The sequence below is a fragment of the Trematomus bernacchii genome, unplaced genomic scaffold (assembly GCF_902827165.1).
Source record: "Trematomus bernacchii unplaced genomic scaffold, fTreBer1.1, whole genome shotgun sequence".
Classification (NCBI taxonomy): Eukaryota; Metazoa; Chordata; class Actinopteri; order Perciformes; family Nototheniidae; genus Trematomus; species Trematomus bernacchii.
This window is the reverse complement of record NW_022987567.1, coordinates 5,630,225-5,642,226: the sequence shown is the minus strand read 5'-3', so window position 1 is coordinate 5,642,226 and position 12,002 is coordinate 5,630,225. Positions and strand designations below refer to the sequence as shown.

General features: G+C 41.6%; 1 protein-coding gene across 1 annotated transcript in view; it reads left to right on the top strand.

Annotated features, from left to right (window-relative positions):
* atp8b1 (ATPase phospholipid transporting 8B1) overlaps positions 1–11,056 on the top strand; it is a 36,037-nt gene extending 24,981 nt beyond the window's left edge. Inside the window, exons 17-30 of the mRNA XM_034125771.1 lie at positions 2,387–2,575; positions 3,061–3,173; positions 3,290–3,454; positions 3,831–3,942; positions 4,073–4,148; positions 4,351–4,483; positions 4,849–4,977; positions 5,455–5,611; positions 6,670–6,893; positions 7,098–7,181; positions 7,373–7,618; positions 7,790–7,928; positions 8,067–8,197; positions 9,402–11,056. Of these exons, the coding sequence (XP_033981662.1) occupies positions 2,387–2,575; positions 3,061–3,173; positions 3,290–3,454; positions 3,831–3,942; positions 4,073–4,148; positions 4,351–4,483; positions 4,849–4,977; positions 5,455–5,611; positions 6,670–6,893; positions 7,098–7,181; positions 7,373–7,618; positions 7,790–7,928; positions 8,067–8,197; positions 9,402–9,632 (2,129 nt within the window). The 3' untranslated portion in view covers positions 9,633–11,056. The remainder of the gene's footprint in view (positions 1–2,386; positions 2,576–3,060; positions 3,174–3,289; positions 3,455–3,830; positions 3,943–4,072; positions 4,149–4,350; positions 4,484–4,848; positions 4,978–5,454; positions 5,612–6,669; positions 6,894–7,097; positions 7,182–7,372; positions 7,619–7,789; positions 7,929–8,066; positions 8,198–9,401) is intronic.
* Positions 11,057–12,002: the final 946 nt, after the last annotated feature.

Sequence of the window (12,002 nt, the reverse complement as noted above, 5' to 3'; positions counted from 1 at the left end):
CAAACGGTCCCGTGTGAGCGGGGCCTAAGACATGTGGGGACTACAGACTGCAGCAGGGACCTGTTGAAGATGTCTGTGAACACCTCTGCCAGCTGAACTGCACACACCCTGAGAACACGGCCAGGGATGCCATCAGGTCCAGGAGCCTTGTGTGGGTTAACCCTTTTAAAGGATTTACACACATCTGCCCTATTTAAAACAAAAGGGCAGTGTAGCTCCTGGTCCCTCTGTACCTCCACAGCCTGGCTGCTCTCAAAGCGTGCAAAAAAACTGTTTAGCTCATCTGGGAGAGATGCGCACGCAGACACTCCCGCAGCACCCCCCGCTGCTCCTTTGTAGTCAGTCATTGTCCTTAGTCCCGCCCACATATTCCTAGTGTTACAGCCTTTGAAGTCAGATTCCACCTTGTCTTTGTACTGTCTCTTTGCATTTTGAATTGCTCTCCGGAGATCATACCTAGACTTCCTGTACTCCTCCAAATCTCCCGCTGTGTGCGCGAGAGTGCGCGCTTTCAGTTTGCCGCGCACCTCACCGTTTACCCAGGGCTTTTGATTTGGGAATGTCCGTACAGAAACCTTCGGTACCACGTCATCGATGCATTTCCCAATGTAGCAGATGACAGTGTCCGTGTGTGTGTTGATGTTATTGTCCTCAAACACACTCCAATCCGTAGATGCAAAGCAATCCTGCAGTGCTGAATCTGACTCCTCGCTCCATCGTTGTACTGTCCTTGTTATCGGTCTGTCCCTTTTAAGTTTCTGCTTGTACGCAGGCAACAACAGTAGTGAGATATGGTCTGATTTGCCGAAGGGAGGGCGAGGGAGAGCCTTATATCCATTCCGGAAAGGGGAATAAACATGGTCAAGTATGTTTCCCCCGCGCGTCGGGAAGTTGATGTGTTGGTAATATTTTGGCAAAACCTTCTTCATGTTGGCGGTGTTGAAATCTCCGGCCACAACGAACGCCGCATCTGGCCGTGAAGTCTCGGTTTTATCAATAAACCCAAACAGCTGATCGAGTGCCGTGTTGTTGTCGGCGAGTGGCTGCGGCGGGATATACACTGCTGTTATCACAACAGATGTGAATTCCCTCGGCAGATGGAAGGCCCGACATGAGATCATGAGGTGCTCTAGCTGTGCGGAACAGTCCGATGAAATAATCTTCACATCTGAGCACCAGTTGTTGTTAGTCATTACACACACACCGCCTCCCTTACTTTTCCCCGAGTTAGCAGTCCGGTCCTGACGAAAAATAGAGAATCCGTCAGGGACAATAGCGGAGTCCGGGATAGCGGGGTTGAGCCAAGTCTCAGTGAGAATTAACACGTTACAGTTCTTAATGTCCCGTTGAAAAGCAATCCGGCTTCTGAGTTCATCTAGCTTATTTTCAATGGATTGAACATTAGCCAGAAGAATACTCGGAAGAGGTGGCCGATTCTCACGTTTTCTCAGTCTGACCAGCAACCCGGCCCGGCATCCCCGCTTTGTCTTCTTCTTGCGTCTCTCAGGTAGAACAGCAACAGGTAGCCATGGCAAATCTCCATTGTTTGTCGGAGGGTTAATATTGTCCACGAAGTTTCGCAATTGGAAAAGTTCCTCTCTGCTATATTGTATGGCAGAGTAGGTGCGGTCGGCTAGCATGTTGCGAACCATGTTAAAAGTAAAACGGCAAAAGTAAAAGAAATATGTACAAAATACGAAAATGGGCAAAGTTGGAGAGGAGCACAAAGACGATGCGGCCATCTTCACCGGCGCATCACACATAGTGTGTTTTTTAGTGCATGTAAAAACTGTGCAATATATACCTAGCTGCTAAATGCTCAGAACTGTTACAGGGTGTGTATTTTTGTAAAATGTGTAACTTTTTTATTATAATTTCTTTAAAAAAAAAATCTTTAGTACTTTTTGTATGCACGCTTAGGTAACATTAAGCTGTCTTTGGTTCTTTTCTGCTGTAACAATGTCAATTTCCCCTCTGTGGGACTGATAAAGGTATTCTGATTCTGATGCAAAGGCTTTAATCCCAAAGTTCCCTCCAGAGCGAGTTTCTCATTTATAAACCTGAAAATGAGCATTATATTTGTTTGCCTCACTAGTAACAGATATTCACTACCAACAATTGTAGAAATTGTGCACGGGGAGGCGTGTGGTGCAGTGGGTTGTGCGTTGGTGTTCAGATCAGGGGGTCACAGGTTCAAACCCCACTGCAGTCAGCATATCGTTGTGTCCCCGACACTTCACCCCAAATTGCTCCTGTGGGGATTGTCCACAGTATTGAGTATGTAAGTCGCTTTGGATAAAAGCGTCTAACAAGTAACATGTAATGTAATGTAATGTACATGACAATAAATCCTTTGAAATCATAAATCTTGATATGTCTCTCTCAGGCGAACTGGTGTACCAGGCGGCGTCTCCTGATGAGGGCGCCCTGGTGACGGCAGCCAGGAACTTCGGCTTCGTGTTTCTGTCCCGTACGCAGGACACCATCACCATCAGGGAGATGGATCAGGAGACCACCTACGAGATGTTGGCGCTGCTCGACTTCAACTCCGACCGCAAGCGCATGTCTATCATCTGTAAGTGCACACACACATGCTACCTCACAAACAAACACATGTTATTCTAGGTTATGTTACAGTACAGTAGCTATTATAGCAGACATAACTAGAAGTGCACTCCAAAGTCCAAATCTCCCAATGTAAACATTGAGCATATAAACATTTTATTTTCACCCAAGTGCTATCTTGGCCGATGCTAAACATTACCACCAAGTTACATAAAAACTAGGGCCAGTTTTCTTTTTTTCTATAACTCCCAAAAACTGAAAAACATAACATCCGGTGGAGTATAAGTAGTGACATGCCAGCTGCTGAAAACCTGCTGGGTACCATTTTGACCAAATTGTAATATGTACGACAAGTTAGGGAGATGAATGTCATAACACATTTCCGAGTTTTATGACTAATTCCTGCACCACTCTCTTCCTAGCCAAAGCTAAAGACTCAAACATTGACTCTGTCCACCTCTGATCCTCTGCCTCTCTGTCTCCTCTCTCTCTCAGTGAAGTTTCCTGATGGTCGTATCCGCCTCTACTGCAAAGGAGCTGACACCGTAATCTACGAGCGACTTTCCCCTCAGTCCAAACACAAAGAAACGACCCAGTCTGATCTGGATGTGAGTTTGCTTTCTTCTCATTCGCACGGTTACATTCCTCCATGAAGCATGTGTGCAGCTGTTTCTGTGGAAGAATCCCTGATTTCTGATTTCTGATTGTGTCGTTTGTGCTTCAGATCTTTGCCAACGCCACCCTGCGGACGCTGTGCTTGTCTTACAAAGACATCAGCACGGCAGATTACGAAGCCTGGTCCAGGAGACACAAAGAGGCGCAGGTCTCCATGTCGGACAGAGACGCCGCCCTGGACATCGTGTACGAGCAGATCGAGAGCAACCTGATGGTGAGTGGAAAACAACAATAAAACTAGTTGCGATCATTTTTGACTTGTATTGCAATGTGATTCACCTAATTGGAAAATTGTAAAAAAAAAATCTTCATAATTCTCATTATCATTGAAGAATATATTTTTTTATTTAACCTTTTTTTTTCAGGATTTGTCCCAAACAATTATCTTTTTATTTTAATTTGTAAGACATACAGAAATCTATTGTATATACCTACTGTTTATTAAGCCTACAATGAAAAAATCCAAGTGAAAGATAGCTTGAAGCGTTCCTCTTTTTACTGAAAGTCTCGTGTTGTTTTTAGAAAATCTGTAAAACTAAAAAAAACATTCTCAGCCATATCTAACCAGCCGTGTTTGTTCCTCTGTGAAGCTAATTGGTGCGACAGCTATCGAGGACAAACTGCAGGATGGAGTCCCAGAGACCATCGCCAAACTGGCCAAAGCCGACATCAAGATCTGGGTCCTGACTGGAGATAAGAAAGGTACCATCAGCTCTACAGAGAGGTGTCAAACTCTCCTAATGCAGATCAGAACGTCCTTCAGATGAATCAGCTACAACTGAAGTGCCATGAGTTCTCCTCTTAGTGTAATGTGTTTTATATTTCTCCATAGAAACGGCAGAGAATATTGGATATTCTTGTTCCCTTCTGACAGACAACATGCAGATCCACTACGGAGAAGACGTCAAGTGAGTAGAAATGTCAATGCTGCAAAAAATTATATAATTTATAGTCAACTAGTGTTTATGTTAGACAACAGAAGAAGTCATTTGTTTTTGATGTCTAAAATAATTTTAAAAGAATTCTTTAAGCTTCTCAGCTTAAAATGTATGATCTCAGTCTGCCTTGTTGACTTGTGTAACAGTTTGTCTGTTGTTTCCGTGTCTGCAGTGAGAAGCTGAGTATCCGTCAGGACAACAGGAGGAACGAGCTTCCAACTTCCCGTCGAGGGAAAAAGAAACCAGCCGAACCGTTCTTCACCCAGCCGGGGAAAAACGCTCTCGTCATCACCGGAGGATGGCTGGTGAGTTCAAATCAAGTTAACACTCATTTAAAAGCTATTCATTTGAATAGAATGTAACAAGTGTATATGTGAAATGTTATCCGACATCATAATATCCCACCACTCCACATGATGGACAGTTCTGATTTGATTCAGTTTTGGTTTTTTTCCAAAATCTTTTTATTGTTTTTTTTGCAGACATGGCAATTTCCCTACCCCATTACGTCATGGTCACAGAAAAAATAAAATAATACATGAAATAATAAATACAATAAAATAAATAACTTGCATCACAAAGTCACAGGGAACAGGAATACAACAACATTCACATTGAGTAGAATAATAAATAACAAAAAAAAAAAAAAAATTCTGTTTTTATTTCTCAGAACGAAATTCTGTACGAAAAGAAGAAGAAACGCCGTCGCCTGCGTCTGCGGCGTCTGGGAAGGAAACCGCCTCCCACCAACCCTACTGACGGAGAGCCAATGGACGACTTGGAAAAAGAAATGAGACAGGTACAGTATAACTCAATAGATGAATGGATTAAAGTATAGATACATGTTAAGTATAATGACACAAGAGACGTACATCCTCTCATTTTATGGGAAGGAGCAAAGGCTGAAATAATATCCTATGCCTCGTATAGGGAAAAAACTAAATGAAAAAGCAAGGAAATCAGTCGAAATGAATGTAATGGAGGAAACGACTGAGAATTAGAAACCAAATGCATATCTTTGAGGAAAAATGGGTCAAGTATAGAACAATATAATTAATATTTACCTGAGTATTAACAGTGTATCCATTCTTTTATTTGTAATATTATTTTATTATTTATTTTCCTACTTGTCATCTGTTATGTAGGTAATCTATGTACCTAGATGTGTTTATATTGTTATGTATTTTCTTAAAATGCAAAAAATAAAATAGTATAGATAGGCCAGCGCACCATCGATGGTTGACATGATAACGAACATGGTGGCGTGTCTCCGCAGATCGACTTTGTGGACATGGCCTGTGAGTGCGAGGCGGTCATCTGCTGCCGCGTCACTCCCAAGCAGAAGGGTAACGTGGTGAGTTTGGTGAAGAAGTACAAGAAAGCCGTGACGCTGTCCATCGGAGACGGAGCCAACGACGTCAACATGATCAAGAGTAAGGGCACGAATGAACTCTGCTCAGGTTTATTAAGAAAGGGATTGTGTGAAGTTGGGTTGTATGTTGCCTGCATGCCATCAATTTGGAGATCCGTACTGCAGTGCCAGATTAGAAGCTAAGCAATGTATCCCTGTTGACAAGCAATAGCATAACATATTTCAACCACTTTATCAAAGGTAAGGTGTACGCTATTTTTAGAATTAGTTCTTGCTCTTGTTGTCCTTTTCAAATGAGAACTGAAGCCGTTATTTAATCTTATTTAATCTAACAGAAGTTGCACAACTGTCCATATGCCCTTAGCTTAGCGGTGGTGACGTGAAGTCATGCAACCTTGATGTAGTCTGTTTATAGCGCTTTTTACTCCTGGAGATTGCATTTACACATAAAGTGGTGTTAATCTTTGGTGTTTATCCTGCCGAACGAAACCTGTAAGTATCATAAACATGTTTGCCACAGATCTTATATCCGCAATATTCCGAAATCTAGTGGAAAATCTCATGGCTTTTGTCACCCCCTTGTGATTGCTAACTTCCTGGAAGACTCTAACACAAAACAAACTAACTGATCGAGGCAATGGTAGACCTGCTAGTGTGATAGCTTTAAAGAGGGTATAGATGGCTGCTTCAGTGGTTTTCATTAAAGGGCTGACTGTAGGTAACACTGATTATGGTACCAGTTATTAGTTCAGTTATTCTGCTCCAAATATCTGGAACAAACTCCCAGAAACCTGCAGGTCCGCTGCAACTCTGACTACTTTTAAATCCAGGCTGAAGACTTTTCTTTTTGCCGCTGCTTTTAATTGAACTATTCACATCTTACACTGCACTGTAACTTTTATTCATGTATTTTGTCTTTTAATGTTTATTTTATTATCTTTGCTTTTTAAATGCCATTTTCTTAATGTCTTTCATTTTAAAGCACTCTGAATTGCCTTGTGCTGAAAGGTGCTATATAAATAAACTTGCCTTGCCTTACCAAACCCATTTTAAACATCCAAACTATCCCAAACTCCAGTGCCTCTCCCCTAACCCCCCCCCCCTTCTCTGTCCCTCCAGCTGCAGACATCGGTGTGGGTATCAGCGGTCAGGAGGGGATGCAGGCCGTCATGTCCAGCGACTACGCCTTCGCTCAGTTCCGTTATCTGGAGCGCCTCCTGCTGGTGCACGGGCGCTGGTCCTACATCCGAATGTGCAAGTTCCTGCGTTACTTCTTCTTCAAGAACTTCGCCTTCACACTGGTTCACTTCTGGTACTCCTTCTTCAACGGATACTCTGCAATGGTCAGCAGCACGAAGTTATTTTCATTATCAAGTGCATTTGACGCCGCAATTTAATAGCATATTTTAATTTTGAAAACTTATCCTGGTGGGAATAAGTGGACTTACTTTGACACAATTCTAATTAACTTTGGTCAGCACATTTAATGGTAACCTGGAGTGGTTGTCATAATAACATTATTCTGATCCTTGTTTCCCTTTCTGCAGGTCACTTATGAAGACTGGTTCATCACTCTCTACAATCTCTGTTACAGCAGCTTACCTGTTCTACTAGTTGGACTTCTTGACCAGGTAAACAGGCTTTGATGTAGAGAACAACAATGGTACAGAAAGAGGATATTGTCCGGTAGATTATTGGTTTAGCTGTTTTTGTTCAAAGTAATTGATACAAGCTGATTTTAAAGATGTAATACTCGCTGAAATGCACGTAGACGTGTTTGTTTTTTGCTAACTAACTCTGCTTCTTTCTCTTCTCGCTGCAGGACGTTAACGACAAAATTAGCCTGAAATTCCCACAACTCTATTTACCCGGACAGCTGGGGACGTTGTTCAACTACAAGAACTTCTTCATCAGCTTGTTCCACGGTATCTTTGTCTCGCTCATCATCTTCTTCATCCCCTACGGAGCCTTCCTTCATACCATGGGGCAGGACGGAGAAGCCCCCTCCGACTACCAGTCCTTCGCCGTCGTCACCGCCTCCTCGCTCATTTTTGTCGTCAACCTGCAGGTTAGTCGTGTTCAGTTTTATGCGTTGACGGTTAAAAACTAGGAAGACTTTGTATTAAACACAAACTTATCTTAATGACTCTGTGAAGAAATGATGTGAAGCAGATGTGCATGTAATGAGTGTATTTAAAATGAATGACCTTTGTCCTCTGCTTCCCCTCTCATGTGTCAGATCTCCTTGGAGACTTCCTATTGGACCTTTGTTAACTGCTTTGCCGTTTTGGGCAGTATAGCTATTTACTTTGGCATCATGTTCGACATCCACAGTGCTGGGATCCACGTCATCTTCCCCGCACCGTTCACCTTCACTGGTCAGTCACAAACAAAACCACCCACTGTGACACATTTAGTATGGTCTCTACTCCAAAACACTCTGAAACTGCAAGTATAAGAAGTGGATGTTAGCAGAGTAGTAGCTAACTGTGTATATGTATATTTTGTGTTTGTAGGTGCGGCGTCAAATGCTCTGCGGCAGCCCTACCTGTGGTTAACCATCATCCTGACTGTGGGCATCAGCCTGCTGCCTGTGATCTGCATCCAGTTCCTCCATAAAACCATCTGGCCCTCGATAGGAGATAAGGTGAGACCTCCATGACTCACCCTGATGCTTGGCCTGTCTTAAAGGTCACCTATTATGCAAAATCCACTTGTTCATGTCTTTTATACATAACCATGTGTCCCCCCTCTGTGAAAAGAGATTCTGAAAGTTTCAGGAAAAAAGATTCTCTCACTTTTTGTCCTGATCCATTAATATAAAAACTAGGGCTGTCAAGTTAACGCGTTAATAACGCGTTAACGCAAAAAAAAATTAACGCCACTAATTATTTTAACGCGATTAACGCATGTGTATTTTTTGTCCTCGGCCGCCGTAGTTTCAGAGCGCATCGAGTGTAAAATACCATCGACAAGCTGATGCTGACAGCCCCGCTCCTGCTGCCCTCTTGTGGCAGACCACACTTCCACGCTCACTGGCAGGCCCGGGAGGACCGGGAGGGAGTGTGTATGTGTGGCGCGACTCGCGCGAGCGAGGCACACCTTACGTGTTGTTAGCATCTGGTGCTAGCTAGCTGCGCTAACGGATATAAGGAGCTGTTTCAATGACATTTCGCCGACAACTGCGCCGAGCACTTGACTTTATGCAGGTAGCCAGACAGTGGGACATTGTACGAAAAGTCAGCACACTCAGCACGGATAGTGCGCGTAACATGATTGCAGCGTCCAGGCAGCTCCCATTCGAGCATATATGCCTTGAGCTGCACATAGCTCCAACGATCCATCAGTGTCCACACACACACACACACACACACACACACACACACAGTATTATTGTATGAGAGAGGTTCCAGGTTGAATTGAGGCGAATATTTGTAATGTTCAGAGGTTGTTGTTGTGTTTAATATTCATGAGAATATTTGTCATTGTTCAAATGATAATAAACAAACATATAAAGCATATTTGTCCACTCATATGTTGATAAGAGTATTAAAAACTTGAAAGATATCCCTCTAAGGTACATTTAGAACAGATAAAAAATGTGCGATTAATTTGCGATTAATCGCGATTAACTATGGACAATCATGCGATTAATCGCGATTAAATATTTTAATCGACTGACAGCCCTAATAAAAACCTGTCTGAAAATGAGCTGATCAGATGTTGGCCACTTTATGATGTCATAACGATTTTTTGGCTTGTGTAACCATTAGCCAATCACCAACCAAGGTAAAATTAGGTAATCTTGTAGTTTCTCCGATGTTGACTGCTTATTTCTCATCACCCCTTAGATCCAGAGAAACAGGAAGAAGTACGAGATGGAGCTCCAACAGGATGAGAGGAAAAAGCCGTCTGCCTTCCAGCGTGGCCGCGGTTCCCGCCGCTCGGCCTACGCCTTCTCTCACTCCCGGGGCTACGCCGACCTCATCTCGTCCGGGCGGAGCATCCGACGCCCTGCGACCCGCCGCAACCCCCAGGAGAGCATCAGGGAGGTTCCTCAGAGAGAGGCGGAGAACATCTGAGCCGACAGACGTCAAAGTTATAGCCAGGTGGATTGTAAATATTTAAGAAAGTTAGTGGATCGCTTGGTTTGTCTTCCGTTTTTATCTGTTGAGTCGCTGCTGATATGGTCAACTTCTGCACAGAAATCTGTTGGAGTTTAAAGGGCCATTTTCTTTCTTCTGGGTTATTTAAGTCTCTTAGAGGGAGAAAAGAAAAGTCCTCAATCAAGTTAAATGAAGCTTTACTGAATGTGTCTTTGCTCCAGTGTGTGACTCCACTGCCTCTCGTTCTTCCTGTGCACAGACTCTCTTTGTTGAAAGACAAATGAAGGTCACCAAAGAGACTGCAGCCGTTTAACTTTATCTAGCGTGACTGACAATGTTGTTTAACTCAGGATTTTAAAATGAATAGCCTTATTTTTAGTCAGTTTGTCTGCTCACCAATACTCTGACTGGATGTGGAGCCGTAGCTTTATCTAATGATACTTTTTTGATATTAACATTTTTAGCCTGATCCCTGCGCACTTGATATGTAAGGGTTTTATTCAAATTTGAAATGTATGTTCCAGTCAATTTGTCCGTTAGCTTCATGAAATTACACCGTCTATAAGTTTGGTTTTATTATCATCCGTTGGGATGCACATCCAAAGATTGTCCTTCATAAAGAAAGGACTACAGCTAAACATGTCAAGGTATCCGTTTTTTAATGTTTTATTATAAATAATGATGGGATATAAATGTGAAAGACTATGCAGGGTGGTTGGATGTGATAAAGTGTGTCTTAATTTAAAAAACTAAATTGTAAATAGTGATCTGTTCTCCTGCTGCATCAAATATCCCTTATATACATATATTTTCGTCACTAAATTTAGGAAAATTCAACTTTGTTTCAGTCTTAAAACCGTATAAACGCCTCTTCCAGACCGGAATCCTGTTCATCTTTTTCTATACCTCAACTTTACCTCAACATGCTCTGTAGGGAAACTGCATGGGGCTGCAACGTGTCTTCCTTTAAACGGCAGTCTTTGCAGAATAACTTCAAGATTTAGCTATCTTCTTTTTAACATGTCTCAGTTTGTTCATTTATTTGTTCTCTACTACGTTGAACTCAAGTCACACATTTATAAGGTGGTCAAAAGATGAGGATTTCGGTGTCTCACTGGTTGTTTACAACAAACCCGAAGAAGATTTTAGTTTTTTGCAGTCCCATAAACAATTTTAGTATATTTGCTTAACCGTGCTAAGCCAAAACTGCTACATTCCTTCTCTGACTGTTACCGTTTCCCTTCATGCGAGTGTTACTGTGTGCCGAAATATGTAGGAGGTCTTTTTATTTCTGAATGAATGGAGGCTGGTGACTGAACCAGCAACAGTTTGGTCTTTCATATGATGGTATTTTATCATGTGGTTGTAAATAAAAGCCAAGGGCACATTTAACAATCTGAGTTCTTTCTTAATCTGTGTTTATTTTATTGTGTTGCCTCTTTTATGTATCAATGTGGTGATTTATAAAAGTCAATCTCCATATTCCACGTACTAAACTCAACAGCAGTACCAAACGTCTTTACAGACTGGTGCAAAGGAGAGATTTTTATTATAATAAAGTTATTACTAGTTTAGTTAAATTACCTTCTGAGTTACTTTTTACTACAAAAAAAACGATCAACACTAGAGAAAGGTAGAAAGAAATAGTTTGTGCATTTATTTTCTATAGTTTTTCCTAGTCTAGTAAAAGCTGAAACATGAAGCTTGAATAAACAAAACGTACATAAATGCCTGTGAATAATACAAATACAAATGTATGAGTAATCGTAAACAATAATAAAAACTGGATATATCAAAATGAATGTGAGCTATACAAAATTACTTACAATGAATAGTAGCTCTATAGTAGGGGCAGAACAGTAGGCCATAGAAGGCTGACCCTTTCCTAAAAATGTTTTGGATCACCATGCACTGCATACTATTACAATTAAAATAGTAAAAAGCAGAGGTAGGGAAAGTACTCGAGTCTTGTACTTAAATCCAAGTAGAAATACCAGAGTGTAGGAATACTCTGTTTCAGTAAAAGTCCTGCATTCAAAATGTTACTCAAGTAAAAGTAGAAAAGTATTATCATCAAAATATAGTTAAAGTAGCAAAAGTAAAAGTAGTTGTGCAGATTGGTCCATTTCAGAATAATATATATATGTTTTATAATGATTGATCATTAAAGTGTTCTCAAAGCTGGTAAAGGTGCAGCTAGTTTGAATGACTTTGTATACTGCAGGGTATAAAGGTATTAAATACATGTCGTGGAGTAAAAGTACAATATTTACATCCGAATTTTAGTTTGTTGTAGAAATACAAAGTAGCAAAAATGTAAAATACTCAAGTAAAGCACAAGTATCT